The sequence below is a fragment of the Lathamus discolor genome, chromosome 3, assembly GCF_037157495.1.
Source record: "Lathamus discolor isolate bLatDis1 chromosome 3, bLatDis1.hap1, whole genome shotgun sequence".
Taxonomy (NCBI): Eukaryota; Metazoa; Chordata; class Aves; order Psittaciformes; family Psittacidae; genus Lathamus; species Lathamus discolor.
In genome coordinates, this window is record NC_088886.1 from 95267084 (window position 1) to 95285741 (window position 18658).

Consider the following 18658-nt stretch of genomic DNA (forward strand, 5'->3'; position numbering starts at 1 on the left):
TCATTTATAAATGAAATAGTTTCCAAAATACGTGGAAGCAATATTAAAGGCAGACAAACAATCATCTGTCTACTTTTTATTTTCCCATTAAGCTTGCCCTTCTTAACTTCTCCATCAGTTGTTCAGCATGTAAGAGGAATAAATGTCACATCACCATTCATGAAGTTTGTCAGGCTTTAAAAAAATAGTTCTGTCCTCGAAGGAGTCAACATTCATCTTCAACTTCTCTGATTGGTGGTATCAAGCTGCTTGTTGATTTATATTGATTGATCTGATTGGCCATGTGAGTGCTCATGGGCTTGATTTGAATGTTTCTGGGATAGGCATTATCCGGCTCATCTGTAAACCATTTCTTTTCTGCTAAGGAGCAAAATGGGTAGAGACAGAATAAGGAGGGAAAATTAGAGTTTTAGTTAGTGACACACATAAACACATAAACATTTGAAAAACAAAAAAAGGAGGGGGAGCAGTCAGTAAAGTTTACAGAGAAAAGGCGATCAATAGAAGGTGACTGTGACTAATTACTAGCAGTACAGTGCATTAGATTAATACATCTGAAAATGCTTTTTATGAAATGACATGTTTGCAGATTTAATAGTAGAAGCTAAAGAAAACTTCAATATGATTGTTTGTAGAATGTAAGATTTTTTTATGCTCAGGTGAACATCCTCTGATTCATTTATTGAAAGAATGATACAAATAAAGGGCTAAACTAAGAAGCCAGGGAGAGCAGATGGGATAAGGGGAATGCAGAAAAAAGCATGTGGGTCCACATACAGAGGAGCACCTGAAGAGTCACAGGCTACTCTGAACCATTTCAGCCTTGGGGTGGCCACTACCCTGGCTCAGAAATCATTCAGGAGAATGTAAAGAATCTCCTAAGCTGGTTCTAGAATAAATAGGGCTTGCATTCATGCTGCCCAATGGCAGCCTTCCTGCATGGGGTGGCCGTTATACTGCAACTCAGCAACCTGGCTGCTTGGGCACTGCTGAAATTTCCTGTTTGTGAAGTGATATGAAACATATCTGATGCTACAGATGAGGAGCTCAAGAGTAATCCAGAATGGTTTGGTTACAATATATGATAGCAAGGCAGACGAAGTAAGGTCTTAAAGGAAGACTGGAGCGGAAGCTGTTCCTTTTATATCTTTGGGCAGTGTCTTTTTCCATGAACATAGGAAGAATTTTATGGGACTGATTGAAGATGGGCTGGGAACAAAGTGGGAATGAGTGAGGATGCTGAGAAGCTGTGGCACTGCAGCCATTTCCTAGCTGCTTATCATTGTGACCACTATATTGTGTTCATATGCAGATGCAGATGCAGGACAAAAACTTCATAAAATTCACAAAAGAAAAAAAGAATTAAAATAATTTTCTTAAACCCTTTAAAAGGCAATTACTGCTGTCATTTCTTAATTACAGTTGGGAAACTTTACAAGATAGCACTATTCAGATTAGAAAGTTGAGGTCTCAGGGCAGTTTATGGCCATTAGGTGCTTGTGCTTTGACAAGCATTTGTGAACAGGGGTCTCCATTCTCACTCTCCTTCCCCATATTCAAGAGGCAAGTGGGCAGAAATGATTCTGCAGGTGGGATTCTACAGCTGGTTCATTTTCATTATCACATGCAAGGCTTATCATGTCAGAGCTGCTGCTCTTACACGTATGCACTACTACTCATGTATGCACCACTTACATGTATGCACTACTACTAATGCACTACCCAATGAGGGATCCAAAATGCTTCATAAGCTTCAGTGTCTCACATATATAATAAAACCTGCTGCTTTTGCTGACCCCTGAAATGCTGCTGTATCTGGGCTAGAATCTGGGCAGGAGTAGAAGGAATGCTCTTTTTGAATAAATAAATGAGTAAAACTAAGCAGAGCAAAATCTGCCTTGGAAACCCAAGGATCAAGCACAAAAGCTCAGGAGCTGAAGCCAAGAATAGAAACCGGAAGACTAGGAAGAATAAAGGACAAATATCCTGGCATAAATGCACAAAAATAAGCAACTAGCTTCGAAGTTAGGGCCTCTAAACAAGTGTATTTATTTCCAAAATTCCTTAACTTCTCAGTAATTTTTGTGCATATGAAATTTAACCACTTACTTGTACCTGATATGGATTTTAAGCACCTACATATAACACCCTCACTTCCCAACAACAAATCCCAAACTTGTGGGCGTTTAATACACCTTTTGTATTTTTTCAATATATGTTACCTGTGCTTATAAAAATAATAAAAAAAAACCTTTTTAAAAAATTTGAATTTAAAAAATGAATTGTATCAATTTTTAGTGGCTTATTACTGAAATTAAACAAAACTACTGTATTATTTTTCTTGTGATTTTCTAAAATGTATTTTACATCCCACTCATTTACGATCAGGGTAAATATTTCCCTGCTCCCTTAAAGTTGCCCGAGCCTGAACAATATTCATCCTGCTATCTCCCTCTCTCTCTCTCTCTCAGTCTCCTTTACCTATTATAATTAAGTTCCCTTTGATTTGAACAGATTGGACGATAGGAATTCATAATGTTACATCCTGCACACTGAAGCTAACTGATTAAGTGCTTTAAATTATTCTTCCTGACAGAATGATAAAGTTACAATCTGTTCAGAGATGATCTACAGCTTGCCAGACTCCTACTGCTTCTTTCTACATTCATTTATCTTTTTGTCAAGCAGTTAAAAAAAAAAAAGGGGTAAAAAAAAAAAGAAAAAGCAGCGCCTCAATTCCATAGATCTTTTAAAGTAATCAGAACATCTGAATTATTAATGAGACTTTAAGGGAATGGTTCCTGATGGGGGCTGGTTTAAGAAAGGTTGTGGAAAAAAAAAATAATCTGGGAATGTGTACACATCAAAATAATTTCAGCTCCATTTAGAAAACCATTTAGTTCAAGTGTGACACATGAACCATTATGCATTTGAGGAAACCAATTTTATGTGATCTACGATTAAACTAACCTTTCAGAGAGGTGTAAAGTGTGATGGTTATCATGTTTTAAAAGCCTTGCAAGATCATATAAACAATTTCAAACTAACAGTTTTCTAATGGTTTGTGTTTAAAATGATTTTTAGGCAAGTTAAGCACTGTGAACTTTTATTTCTACCTTTTTTCTTTTAACATATGGTGCACAAACTTTCCTTACAAACAGAACTTGGTGCAAGTTAATTCAATCTCATAACAAGAAAGGGAGAACGGTGTGAATGTTAAGGATCAGAACTGCCCCATTTCTCAGCAGCCAGTGTAAAAGCACTTCCATCTTCCCTGTTTTCCCTGCAATTTTCAAAACAAGGCAATTATGTATATGTTAATCTTTACAATGAAACTCATATCCAGGGAGCTGATCTTTAAAAAGACACCATTAGGTCTCTTTATGCCTTTCCCTAGCAAGTAATATAGACAAATAATAAATGCAGAAACTGGTAGATTCGAATTCATTTTGGTGGTTGAGTTTTGGGTTTGGTTTTTTTGTTGTTGTTTTGTGTTTTGGAGGTTTTTTTGGTTTTTTTAACAGTGCTGAAACCTTGATCCAGGCATTAGCATCTCCAGCATCAAATGCTTGGACCCAGCTTTACACCTTTCCTGTTCCTTTTCTGCTGTTAAAATTGTCTTTGACCACATTATGATGAATCTCCTGTGAAAGATCATTGACCTCTACACTTACCTTTGAAATCTGAGTTTGACACTCCTCATCTTTACTCTTGATCACTAAGATATTCTCTTGCCATTTACTAAATGCCCTTTGTGAATCTCTTACAGACTTCTCAGTCTTTTTTCATATGCTCACAGTCTGACTTTGACATGTCTTCCAAAGTCTTTGCATGGACTTCTATATATCTTAAACAAACTACCTACTCCTTCCTTTAAATCAGTTCAGAAAACACTTTTCCAAGTCTTTAAATATTGCTATATTCTCCAACTTTTTTTTTTTTTTTTCTCTGTCATGTTCAGTCTGTTTCTCTCCCTTTTGGCATACATGCATATGGATCCTTACCACATAAGTTTCTACATTATAGTGAGAATAGGCATAGTATCTGGTGGGTGCGGTTTTGACAGCATAATCAGAAAGATGTTGGAACGGCTAAGTAACTTAATGCATCAGAAAGAAGAAACATTTACTTTCCTCTCAAACACCTATGTTTGCAATAAGCTATCAGCATCCCAGTACGGCCATGAAGGTGCTAAAGGCTTCAAGCTCTTATTACACTTACACAATTAGCATCTTGTGTAAGACTGTTGCCTGCAGCATAAAAAGATATAAATAAATTAAACGATCGGAATACAGACTTCTTCAAGTTGCATAAGACTCTAGCAATTCTTTCCAACAGATCTGTTGTTTTGATGCTTTAAAATTTCTACCACAATTCTGGACCAAGTAATCACATTTTAATACATGACATTGTGAAACACCCTCTCTTCTGAGCAGAGGTGAAGAAAGTACTAGCTAAACATGCCACAAGGATTTTACTAAATCTGTATTCTCACCATAATACCTTACAATTGTTTTAAGCATGCATTTTTTTCTTTTGTGACACTTGCACTTTCAAATGAGTCTGTATGTGTTTGTATGCCTCCCCCTCTCCACATAGGTAGCTTGTTTATAGCTAAGCTGAAAATTCTCCTATGCAATTTCTTCCTGTATGAGAAAAAAGTAATGAAAGTTTCTCCACCACCTGCTCAGCAATTCTTTATTGCTAAATGTGTATTTTACGTGTAGCAGGCAGTAAGTAATTTGCAGGGAAAGAGAGAAGAAACTATCCTAACTTTCTGTGAAGGTCTTTATTTTGCTCCGAGGCAACTATTTTTGACTTGCTCTTGGTGATTCTTTTATTTATTTTTTTAGACTAGCAAAATTCTTTTAATAATGGAAATTTCACTGGAAAATGCCTGATTCTGCCACTTTAGTCCAGTGGCAACCCATGCCAAGAACCTTAAGTCTTTCTCGACAGAGTTTTGTGTCAACACTCAGATCAAAAAGTTACTAAGAACCTAGTTTCCATTGTTAAAACCATGCCGGGACTACTGTAAGTAGCAGCACCTCCTTTCAAAGCTCTAAAACATTATCTCTTGATGCTGCTTTTACACTTTCAAAACCTAACAAGGGTAGTTACTAGGAATGTTTGACTTGGGATAGGTTTCTGAACAAATTGGAGATTTCCTGTGACTTTTCAATATAAAAAAAAAAAAAAAAAAACAAACATAACATAGCTGATTTGATATTTGATTCTTCTACTTGTAATATCCAACCTCCCAATTTCATTAGTATATCCATATCAGGAAATCTTCATCACAGTAATTAACTATTTGATCAATTTGATGTAGTTAGCAGTGAAATTGCACATTGTATAACTAAAAAGTTACACAATTGCATATTGTATAACTAAGGATTCTGACTTCAGGACAGAAGACAGGAGAATCAGAATTTAACACGATTTTAAGAGTTAAGATTTGCATCCATATTAGATATTCCCCTTCTGTTGCTTACAAAGTAGACAAGTTGCTTCTCTAATGTACACTGTTTATATTTTTTCTGTTTGAGCTGCACAGTTATAGAAATACTATTTATTTGGATAAAATCATTACATAGTGTGTGACAAGTGGCTTTATATTATCACCCTTCCTCCTTCTGCTAAATGGAAAACAGATAAAACATTAATGGAAAAGCATTTTGGTGTCAAAGCCATTAACATTCTTCCAAAATGCATAACTGCTCTTGACTATCTTCAGTCAATATTGCCAACATAAAAAGATGCTCATGAACTTACACGGGGGACAGGGGAGTAAAGAGGGAAGGGAGGAAAGGAATTGGAATGAGGAATGGGAAATAAAAGTAATGTCTGTATGAGGGTAGGCATCTTCATTGAGCAGGAACCTGGGTGTTCACAAAAGGACACGTGCAATTAGAAACGCAAGCAGATGAGAGGGTAAAAAAATAAAACAGGGTTGAGCAACAGCAGCAGCAGCAGCAGCAGCCAGTTTTACTTCTGGTTTGGAGGGAAAAAAGAGCAAAAGAAAACCAACAAAACAAACAAACAAACAAACCAACCAATAACTGAATAAAGTTTGTAACTATTTTTTTTTAATTTCACAAGTTTTCACAAGGACAAAGTTATAGAAGGAAACCCACAGCAGTTGCTAGGTCATGCAGAACCATTAATTGTCATACCTTGGCCCATTCTATTCATCCTTGTTGCACTTTAGAAAAAGAAGTAAGCTATGTAAGTTTTACAATGCTTTTAAACTGTCATATTTCCTGTTGAGCACTTTAACTGGCACATCCTTGTAGTAATAAATATTCTTAGGGCAAAACATGATAACTTTCTTTGAGAAAAGAAATACATGAATTTGTCTTTAGGGTGAAGAGCAACTGTAGTAGACTCATTTGTGGGGGAGCATCCATAATTTGCAACGTAGTTCATTGATAGGACATACAGCTGCATTTGAATGCACATACACATATGTACTGTACTCCAATCATTATGCTTAACACTGCACAGTGGTACTCTCTGCAGCCCACTTAATATGGTTCCAGGTTTTGTCAGTAAAAGTGCTTGGCTTCATTGTCAATTCACACAGCAAGCAAATCTTCAGAATTATCATGCTTGGGAAGGGAAGGGTAGAAAACAACACTAACCATAAAAGCACCTTGCCTGGGTTGGCAGTTAAAATGCTAACCATTCCCACATCCAAGTATTTATGCCTTGTCTGCATGCTTTCTTGCTGGGTAGCCAGGGAAGGTGGCACGTGTTTCTGGCCTCCCTACCCTGTGAAACTCTTCATACCAGCTAGACGTAGTTCTGTGTTTCAGAAGGTTGGCATTTGAAATTCAAAAACCAAGCTTGAAGTATCATTTCTATGATTATCTAGAATAGGTTCCTGTTCACTACTGTATTTAATTCCCTGCCACAGTTTTTGTTTGTGATTGCTGAGAATCTGCAAGAACCAAATTCTAGCAAGTATCTAGAACATGATGCCTCAGCACAGCAAATATTTCCACCCCAGCCCACTTGGTTTGCCCATTAGCTCTCTAGAGCACAGTGATTTTTTTTCCCAAATGGGAAAGACCTTAAAGGCACTAAGTTGTCTTCCCCTGTCCTCCGTCCTGGCATGCACCTGTTGAAAAGAACCAGCTAGAACACGGAGCAGGATTTCTAGAGGTTCTTCACATATTAGGACTCTTGTTGGAAGATTTATACCACTACTCTATCTTGGAAAAGTTAAACTACCATCTGGGGAAAGGAACAAAGTCACTTGAGATCTGATACTTAAGCATAGAAAAATGCTTGCTCTTTTCTGAACATTATTTATTCTGTACATAAGGTGACTAATTCACCTTTTAAAGACGTAAAATTCCCACAAAGGCAGTTTTTAATGACTTACATCCAATATTTATGATACATATGGCTTTTTATCCCAAATGTCAAAAGTGAAAGAAAATATAGCTATTCACGTGGCAGTATAAATAGACAGAATAATAATTTAATATGCAATTAGATTCTTTCTAAACTTAAATTAAACCATTGGAGTTTTACAACTCCATGCCCAGACAATTTCAGTGTTAAAGGGAAAAGACACTATCTCCAAAAGGCTACTATTTTAGAGAAAGTCCTTAAATAAGCAGGAAAGTCCCTGATGTTGCTTTGGTATAAAGCAGGTGCGTAGCAATTATCTATACGAGTGTAAGCCCTATACAATATAAGCTTTAAGAGTGAATAATCAGTAGGGATTTTTCTTTTCCCAATGGGTTAGTTTTATAAGCTTCAAATAAATTTAGCAAGTCCTGTAAATATGAATATAAAAAACCCTACTGAAACATACATCAACACTTCTGCACTAAATTACTTTCTTTGTGTGACTCTGACATCAAGAGCAAGTGTTCATGTTAAATACACTCTATTTTCTCATATGTAGAGTAACTGCAGTGAGTTATTTATGTTTTCAGTGTGCCTATGGATTTAGAAACTTTTTTCTCCCCTAGCATCATAAATAACTTTTGGTCCGTCTGCTTTGTTGCTGTTGTGCTTAAGGGTTTTATGGTGGTGAAATAAAAATGACAATCACATGCACACTGTCATACATATGCAAAATATGTGTACAAAAAGGGGAGAACTCCATGGGAAAATGGGGAACATTACTGCTGGAAACATTAACTGGGGAGAATGGGTGGTGAATGCAAGTTTCACACACAGTGGGAGCAGGTAAATGTATCAAAGTCTATCTTCCTGCACATACTTCTGTTTTTCCCGTGAATCCCTGGTCTTGGTGCGATTCGGTCGGTTTGCTGTTGATGGGATGGAGTGAACTGATGAGCTCTTCTTGCTGGAAGAATAGGAGGAATGGGAGGAATGAGAAAGACTCGCCCGAGACTGGCCAGCATTGTGGTCAAATTGCATCAAACAGAAGATCAAGTCTGTCGGCACAAGCTCAAATTCATATGGCGGGTTTGTGATAACGTAACTGTAAAGAAAGGAAGAAAGAGAAAAAGAAAGAAAAAAAGAAAGAAAAAAGAGAGAAAACAACTTTAGATTTGTACTAAAAAAAATTCTTCTAAAGTTATCTCATGAACATTTACTCAGATTTTTGCATTTCTGTTTCCTTCAGTGTGTATCTAATTTCAGTTCACACAATACTCGTTATTATTTAGGACCTTCTTATGTCAAATATCTCTTTTTCCATGTTTTCTGTTGCACAAACATACTGTCTGAGTACGATGTTCTTTCTTCAGGTGAATCATGTCATGATTTTTCAGAGAAGACACCATACAAATCACATTCCTTTCACTAGTTGCACCATAATGCAATGACTGTAGCAAACAGATTTACATATTGACAAAAAACAGTAACATATCCATCAGCAATGGTATTTAAAAGAATGGCTGAAATGCAGGGATGCAGTTATATTTAAATACATATTTAATAGATATTCAATAAATAAATACTGACAGTAGAGCAAAGAATATAATTATTTGTTTGGATTGTGACTGTACATAAAACAAATTAAGTAAAATATATCAGAAAATTTGCGGTAAGCTTAATTTTGTTCATTCATTCAACATGTCAATTCATTACCTCAAAAAGCACTTATTAAGAGAAATCTACACATCCAAGAATCCAGCATTGTTAAGTATTGCCAAGCCTCAAATAAAAACCATCTATTTCAAGAATCCCCACCTCCAACTAACTCCCTTTGAGGGTAAGAAGGGCTTATGGACCCTGATGCTAAATTTTTTCATGCATGTGAAAAACACATTTGAGCAAGCCAATGGGCATTTTCTGTCCCAACAAGAAATGAGTAAAAATTGATCACAAAGCTCACAACTTCTCTTCAAATTAATTCAGTGCTGGTAAGAAATCTGCTTAGCTGCCTCAGGGACAGAAGTCACTTATTAATCCAACAAATAATCCCAAATATAGCAAGTAGAGTGTAAATCTAACCTGAAAATAATTTTTTCTACCCAATTTGTCCAAATACTTACAGAAGAAACTGATCTGGTAGGCTGCAGGGTTTTTTATTGCCATGTTCACCCAATAATTATGCTTTTTGTAGAGAATGAAACAGCAACAGATGGTAGGTTTGCGATAGTTCTGGTATGGGTCTGTGTGTGTATTTCTAGGGGGCACTTAATTAAGACACATTTCAAGTAAGCTGCTAAATAGCCTCCAGTCTGAAAGATGCAAATGTGTCTGCTCTATTAAAAGCACTGAGGTCAGCCTTGGTGCTACCAAAGTGAAAATACAGCCTAGCAAGAGAAAGGTTTCCATTAACTGGAAGAAATTATGATCAGATACAGATAGTACCAAGGGGAAACCCAAGGGAGTATTTTTTGAGCATTCAGAAAAAAGAAAGTCTAGCTACTAGAATCTAAACTACTATCCAGTAACTTACAGCTGATTAGATAAGCAAACTGAAGTCCTTTCATTCTATGCAAGCACTGCATAGCATCATAAATCAAACAGAGAGATAGATGTTCTGAAAATTTGCTTTAAATTTTTTTGTTAAAATTAGCTGAAAACATATGCTATGACAGCCAGCCTAAAGCTGTCTTAAGCTTAAACTGAGCTCTTAAACTCAGCTGAGGAGTCATCATTAAGTCCTCAAACAGTTAGCTTTTGTGGCAAAGTTATGTAAAAAATAGAGAAAGCTCTTTTTTAGATTTATTACAGGCACTGGGACCTTCCTCACTCAAAGACTGAAGAACAGTGAAGCAGAGATGTTCTGAAAGACAAGACTTACCGTTTGGTGCATTGGCTGGGAGTACTTAGATGTGCATCCCTTAATCGATAAATTCCAAAGCAAAGCATATTGTATGTTTTCAATGCTTTACAAAATAGATCTCCGTAACAACCTCCATCCTAGAAGAAAACAAGGAGAGGAAAAAAAAGAGAAAAACACTTGGGTTTTTTTTCATTTTTCTTTGTTAACACAATGCCAGGGAACAAGATTTTCAGTATAAGCCTGTACAAAAACGACAATGTATAGACAGTCTGTGGTTTGTAACGAACGAGAATCTTTTACTTGAGAAAAAGAGTAATCTAAAATGTTTTATTTCAAATAAACAATGATGTAAAGTGATAATTATTTTGGAGATCCTTGGTCCATGAAATGATCGTATATTGGGAAGACTGAGTGGTTTGCTTTAGGCTGGAAATACAAACTTTGGTACCAAACAATACATATTCTACACATGACATTAAATGTGGTATTAAGATTTTTAGTATTTTAGACCCTTTTTTGGTAGTAGCCATACTGTCATCTAGACAAATTTGTTGGGAAGCACAACAGAAATTAGAGTTCTGAGGGGTTAAAAGGGAAATAACATATCTCCCACTGTGAAATAATGATGAAATGTATGTCATATTTCACAAATAGCCTAAAATACTTTGATTAGAAAAAAAAATAGATTTCATAGTTTGTATATTTAAAATATTGATTCTTAAGTAGTAATAAGTGTTACTGCATTCTGCCTTCACCAATGTAGTACAACTGAGGCCCTGGCAAAACAGCATTTGAAGAACTGATATTGCTTGCTTTATTTGTGAAAACGTAACACTGCTGCCCAAGTGTTCTGATGAGCTGTTAGTCTCAGCTATGAATGGACTTCTACATGAACTGAAAGGCTATTTATTTCTGTGCATCCTCTTCACCCCCAATCCTTAAACTGGGATTTCGTGTCATTTCTATGAGGAAGGTCACTCCATTCATTTTGAACAGAAATGGTGAACACAAGGTTAATTTAAGAAATATCAAATCCTGCATCACCATCAAAGTGAAGAGAGTGCTTTGGGATTTGACTCAAGATTACAAGATTTGGTCCAGAAAACATTTCTACATACCTCTTTATGCCAATGCACTGTTTTTTAAGATGGTTTGTTTATTGGTTTGGTTTGGGATTAGGTTTGGGTTTTTTCTTTATTTCATTCTTAGGGTAATGGAGTCAAAATGCAAAAAAAAAAAAAAAAAAAAAAAGAGGATTTTGCAAGAATGCTACTTCATCCAGAAACTCAACAAAAACTTAACAAAGGTATCAATATTGTTCATGTTTACAATAGGTTACTGTTAGAATGGTTACATCATCTAAGTCATAAGATTCTATATGATTCTGTTCTAAGTCAGCTCATCTATTTCTAGCTGACAACTAAGAGCCACAGGATTTTCTGCAGGAAATATCCAGGCAAGGAGTCTGGGAACCCATATAGCTTCTAAAAAAGCATAAGAGCAAAGCTGGGCTCTATTAAATTAAATAATAGAAATTATACACTAATTAAGATAGATTCTTAATTCAGTCTGAGATAAAACAAATAGATTGCAGACCAGCCTTGGTCCTACATTTCCCTCGTGATCTTACCCCTAGGTCTGCAAACGGCCCATCATACAAAGCCAACTGAGCAACTCGACACCTGTCCCTGTTTGCAAGTGTCTGGGGCGTGCTGTAACCTCCTCTCAATGCATTTTCCTCAGCAATCAGTGCTTCCAGCTCTGGTGTGGCTCCTCCTGTTACCAATGTCCGTATCAGTGTGAGGATATTGTCATTGAAGTATGTCTGCAGAGATAAAAGAAAGCTCTTTAAGCAAACACCATTAAAGTCACAACTGAAGACATCCAAATTACAACTTTTCTGTGTTTCTGCTGTTTAAAGTTCTTGGCTGTCTCTTCAAATAATTTTATACAGAAAGTGAAAAGACAGCAGACTCCAATTACTCTATTTTCTTCTATCCCATTAGGCTCCTATACTAGGTCCTTCTTTTTAAACACCAATTCAGGCTGATTTTTATTAAAGTACAAAAATTTGAATGATTTATGTTTCCTATAATTGGTGTTAGTAGTGATGCAATGACTGCTTTCCTTCTCATTGCCTTCATGTCTAATAATGGGCTTTAGGACATGTAATTGTAAAATTCAGACCACATTTAAAGCTTACACAGACTAGATTGCCTTTTTACTCTTGTCACCAATTCGTTGGGGAGCTGCCTTTGTGCTGCGAATGTCATTACTTATTACTGTGGCTGGACTCTAGCAGTCTAACAATGTATTGTACTAAACATCTTATTACGAGACTTGACAGTGTTCAGACATAAGCATGTATCAATTAAACATCTTGAGTTCATCCCAGATACATGTACGATGAGTCTGGGATCCTGGTGGTCCTTTTAAAAAACTCTAGGGTATAGGGTAAGTGTGGTTTATTAGGGAAGATTTACTCCATACTGACATTTTGCCAGCATCTGTAGCATTGCTGGTCTGTCATGCAAACAATGGGTATTTTAAATATTAATTTAATGCCAGATGAATGACTTTCAAGTTCATTTAAAAGTATACTGGTATAGTTCAGAGACACTCAGTTAAATATCCGCAGTGTAATGTACTGGTCAAAAAATACCTTTTATTTTTGTTGTTCATTCAAAAATGAACAAAAAGAGGAGACACCATCACTTACAACATCACTAATGTCTGTTTTCAGAAGCTTTGCAAGCATGAGGGACATGTAAGAAGAAAGTGGGTTCACTGCAAAGTACACAGGATTGGTGTTCGTGGAGTTGTGGATTCCATTATTAGATTTGTGACTTTTGTTGAATTTAGGACTTGGAACAAATGTCTGTAATCCAGTCAAGTAAAAATGAATAGTGAATTCTCAAACAGCACTTGTTTTCCAAAGATAATACTTTTTAAATAATATTTTTCATTAAATTCATTCTTCTATCCATGTAAAGTAATGGTATTTAATACATGGGTAAACTAAGGTACAGGTTGAAATATTTCATCCTGAGATCAAAAAGAAGAACGGGCTTCCTATCCGTGTTACTTTGATATTCTTTCTTTGTATAATGAAACCAGTTCTATTGTTTACTTGAGATGACAGATAAAAAGGGTAACAATGTTTTTTCATTGTTACATTTAAGTTTCATAACTTCAAGCTTTTCTGCTTATTTACATATATGCCATTCACCTGTTGTCTAACTTAAAATTAGAGGAACCTACTGGTATTTTTATACATGCCCTAAAGCAAATATTTGCGTCTCATCAATTCCATTTATTTTAGCTTAGCCTCGGTAAGGCAGTACATATTTTAAATACAAAGTGTAGTGTAAAGAGTTGTCTGACATCAGCAGGTGTTCAGGAAGATTCAGTTAGTCTAAACCAACAGCTAATCTCAAATCAGCTCTTCCATTTCTGAATGCACTGTGTAACAATTCAAGTGCAATACTCAAACCTTCCTTAACATATAGAAAAATCAATGTGATCCCTTGCAGGAATGTAAGTCTGGAGTGATTACATGACGTTTAACAGGAATGGCCACAGTGAGAGAGAGAAGACATTCAGTCATGATTGTTTATTCTTCAATTACTTCTTCCTTGACATCCCTGAGGTGTGAATCAGTTGCCCTCTTTGACAACACTTCTCACTGCGCTATACTTTTCCAACATGGAACTACTCAGAATAAAAAAACAATATTGGCATTAAGTTTAGTCTCTTTTCTTAGTCTTTGTCAGCATATGCTATATACCACTCAGAACTAAAATAATTAGCACAATTCCTTTGCTCCTGCACTTAGGCAGTAATGTTGCTTCACATCAATTTCATGGATAGAAAGCCAAATTCTGCCAGATCTAGATGTTGGAGGCACTGCAACTCTAGAAACTGGAAGAGCCCTTTCAGTCAAAATGTGCTTCAACGTATTCTATATGGCACTTACTTAAAGCACACACCTTCACAAAAGCATGCTATTATATACAATAGTCTCTTTTATCATGCCTTCCCCACTCTTTTATTCAGTATTTTTGATTCTTTTTCTTCTCTGAGTAGTGATATTTACTATTATTCAAAGAAAGCTTTTTTCAGTTTTACATCTTTAAGATAGAAGAACATGAAAAAAAAGTAAAGCATATCATAGAATCATAGAATCATAGAATAGTTAGGGTTGGAAAGGACCTCAAGATCATCTAGTTCCAACCCCCCTGCCATGGACAGGGACACCTCACACTAAACCATCCCACCCAAGGCTTCATCCAACCTGGCCTTGAACACCGCCAGGGATGGAGCACTCACAACCTCCCTGGGCAACCCATTCCAGTGTCTCACCACCCTAACAGGAAAGAATTTCCTCCTTATATCCAATCTAAACTTCCCCTGTTTAAGTTTTAACCCGTTACCCCTTGTCCTGTCACTACAGTCCCTGATGAAGAGTCCCTCCCCAGCATCCCTATAGGCCCCCTTCAGGTACTGGAAGGCTGCTATTAGGTCCCCATGCAGCCTTCTCTTCTCCAGGCTGAACAGCCCCAACTTCCTCAGCCTGTCTTCATACGGGAGGTGTCCCAGTCCCCTGATCTTCACTGGTAGATTTTTCAAGACTGGTTTCAATGACTATGGCATGAAATGTTCTCCTGCTCTAAGACTGATGGATGCTGGTTCATGCAAAATAGCCTTGTTTTATAAACTGCTGACTGCTTGGCAAAACAGGCAAAAGTCTAAAATAGTGCTAAGAATTTTATTGCTCGTTAGGAGGTATCATTAGGCCAGCATTCAGTTTTCCAACTCTTTATCTTCCTCTTTATCCTGTAATTCAAATTATATCAAATATAGCCAGAATCCAAGATATAAACATATATAGTTCATCTGAATTTTGTGCTATGCAAGTTCACAACCCTTATAAATCCAGTTGTAGCTCCATAGAGCATGATCTACTAAAAAATTATACTGTGGCCATATTGCTCATTTTACTACATATCTCATATTAAACCAAGAAATGAAATCAGCAGTAAAACACTGTATCAAGTCAGGCACCTGTCACAAATTCATTAATACAAATATAATAAAATACCCCCTTCCTCAAATCCCAGTGTAATTAAGATATAATGGGCCCGATTCTGACATGTCATGTGCCAACCAGGAGTAACTCTGGGAGCCATACACTACTATAAAACTGATGCAAATGAGAAAAGAATCAGGTCTATTGTCAATGGAACAGAATGCTGTCACTGAAGAAAGGCTTCCCACTGCTAGACAAATGTTAAGGCAAAGCTGAGACAATTATTAGCAAAGGATGCAACATTTGTCTTGGAACAATGGTTTCATCTGAGTTTCACACCATGACTGATGTGAATGTCACCAGTGATGAGTAAGTGCAGCCAAATTATGGGTTTTGGGGTTTTGCCATCTATGAGTGAAAATATTCCAACTTTCAGGACAGACTGCTCTGGCATTGCAACAGATCAGAAAACATCCAACCATAAGCAAGAAAAGATGGGTGAATTAGAAAGGTGTAACTTGTCACCTTCTGCTGAATAGGGTTGCTTTCTCCTGTACTAATACACTCCCCAGAAAAAACCCAGCTATCCATAATTTCGATTGTCACAAAAATCAGACTCCTCTCATTACCTCTTGCCAGTTTGGAACTGGGGAACACTGAAAAGCAGAATTAGTTGATATCCATTTCCTTTAGAATAATAATACACTGAAATTAATTTGAGAGTGATCTTCTACTTGCTCTCTGGGATGGTACATGGCCTCGATATGCCTGTACTTGTAAGAAGCTGATCTACAGAATGTCTTTGGAAAGGGGCTGCTGTACTTAAAGTAACAAGACACTTTCCAGTGATGGTAGTAAATCCCTTTTGTTGACTGTAAAATTATAACTAAAGAAATACTTGTTCAATGCTGCCATTAACTGAGCCCAACACTGGACGTCTGTATGACATCGCTATGATCAGCATCCTGCATAAGAACGTGAAGTAAGAGTTGTCTAAACACAGAAAAAAGGAAATGCATCATAGACACTGAAACTGGGTAAATAGCAAGGAAATTCTGACATAGATATTTGAGCTAGCAGTGCCACCTAGCCCATGCTCCAGAACTGTAGCACAACTCTTTCAAATGTTTCAGGCATGCTTTCCCATTTGTTCAATCATTTCTAAAGTATAATTATCAGAGTGCTTATGTTTTGCAGTTAACGTTGTCAAGTCTTTTAAACTAATTGGTCTTTTGCAGAAAATTTAACTGAAAATTAACACATCTTTTAATAACATTGCTTTAACTTTAATAGCACTTTGACTTTCATTTAGAATTACTTTTAAATTATCATTTCCAAGTCATATCTGCCATTTTTTTCTTGTGTTTTTTGAGGTTTTTTATGGTTTTCTTTTAAGAAGACACCTCCTCCAGTACATTTGGTTTTTAACGTTGCTTTCAAACAAATACTGTGACTTGGTTTTCTTTTACAGTTGGAGGAATTCTGTTGAATGAATGATTTATATCCAAACCTGATGGACAACTGAACTAACATTGCTAGCTTATACCAATAACAAAACAACATTTGAGACAGAATCAACAGCAGAAAACAACAGCATTTCACGGCTTGAAAATCCATTGATTCTCAAGATACTGTTCAAGCTTTAAAGAAATTTGGGACACTTTAGATTACAAGATTCTGCTTGCTATGACCCTTAACCAGCTTGCATAAAAAATAGTCTTGTTTCTAAATGTCCATATCAGATATTAGAACAGTTTCTTTTACGTACAAATAAGACTGTAAGGATCCCTGAGGGCGAAGTCTTGAGTAATGGGTATACTGAAAAGTTATTTTTAACTAACTGTTTTAACTTTGTCTTCTACTCTGTGCTTCCGTTTATATGAAGAAAAAATAGCATTTAGTATTATGGAACAAAAATTAAGTCCTAAAGTTCTAGCACAAGGAAGTAAATTCTAGGATATGGGAAGCTAAATGGTATAATCCATTTCTGGAGATCCTTGCCTCTAACAGCACCACTCCAACAGTATATCAAGTTTATTATCAGCAGTATGCATGGGAGGGATGCCAACCTGCCAGAACTTCAGTGGTTCTCATAGCCTCAGTGCCAAAAGGAATAACAGAAAATCTTTGGCTCTCAGGTCAACTGTTCAAACTTTTGAAGGTACTGTTGATAAAACTGGTTCCCTTGCATGCACAGGATTTTCTTGAATACCTATCATCTCAACAAGACCCAGAAAAGGAAAAAGTACTTCTCCTCAAAAATTTGCTTCTCTTAAGCTATCCTATGTAATGTAGCTTTCTTATAGTGGAAGATAAACCTTTTACAAAACACTCACATTATCTAAAAAAAAGCTTTCAATCCCATGTTTTGTAGTCCCATTCAATTTGGTAATGAGAATGGGCTTTGCTTTTCAAGAGTGGCACCACCTGGAGACTGAAGAACTACATGTACTCTTTCCCTGTGTTTGAGTATGCTATGAGAAAACAAATATTAATATTCATGTCTCTGATGCTAGTAGACATCTCTTCAAACATATAATAATGATTAGCAGGTGCTATTTAACAATAGCCACTGCCACGCTTAAAACATGAACCGTGCCTACAGTCTTCACAGAGAGTACAATAATACACTTTAACCAAAGCCTGGAGAGGCCACTATTACCAAGTCATCAAAAAGACAATGTCATTTTTGAGTTCATTATTATCTTCAGAGCAATGATCTTTGAACTGCCATATTGTGAATCATATGCTTGCGGAATATATCGCTTTTCCCACAGAGGACAAACTGTGTGTAGATAGCAGGTAGACAGCATTTTGTAAAGTAAACCTCATAGCTTTTAATGCTTGAAATAAGAAAACGAGGCAATTTCAAATTTATACTATCTAATACTGTCATCTTACAGGAAATAATGCTAAACTGGAAGAATATAATGATCTTCAGCATTCAGTTTTGAATCAGAAAGTGACCAAGCATTTTCTAATCTGTGATTTAAAAGTAGGGTATAGTCTACTACTTCTATATTAATAAAATTATATGAAAGAAATAAATAATTCAACACTGATCAATACTGTTGAATTACTATTATTCAATAACTGAACACTTTAAAAATATTTATCATTTAATTTCTATTTAATTATAAATTTATAAATTAAACTATAAATTTATAAATTAAACTATAAATTTAATTTATACTTTTTTTTTTTTTTAATTACATCCATATGTATGTTTCAAATTACCTGCAAGTCAGAAAGACACACACTGAGTATGTGGGTATCATTCTATTTTCTAATCTTTCTTACTGCAGTTTTACTATAAAACTACACAACTGTAAGAAGAGATTCATTCTTAATGGTACAGTTCATGCATTGCATGTCTGCACAATTAATAGAATGAAAGCATGACT

At 36.1% G+C, this 18658-nt stretch overlaps 1 protein-coding gene across 6 annotated transcripts in view; it reads right to left on the reverse strand.

The window, feature by feature from the left end:
• Positions 1-244: 244 nt before the first annotated feature.
• KCNMA1 (potassium calcium-activated channel subfamily M alpha 1) overlaps positions 245-18658 on the reverse strand; it is a 496510-nt gene continuing 478096 nt past the window's right edge. For 4 of the 6 annotated variants that reach the window (XM_065670698.1, XM_065670694.1, XM_065670699.1 and 1 more), the window contains 3 exons: positions 11856-12050; positions 10244-10362; positions 6068-8467 (listed from right to left, as the gene is read on the reverse strand). In XM_065670698.1, coding sequence (XP_065526770.1) covers positions 8218-8467; positions 10244-10362; positions 11856-12050 — 564 coding nt within the window. In that variant the 3' untranslated portion in view covers positions 6068-8217. Of the gene's footprint in view, positions 361-6067; positions 8468-10243; positions 10363-11855; positions 12051-18658 lie in introns of those variants that run through there. The other 2 variants (XM_065670697.1, XM_065670696.1) reach the window with 2 other exon arrangements.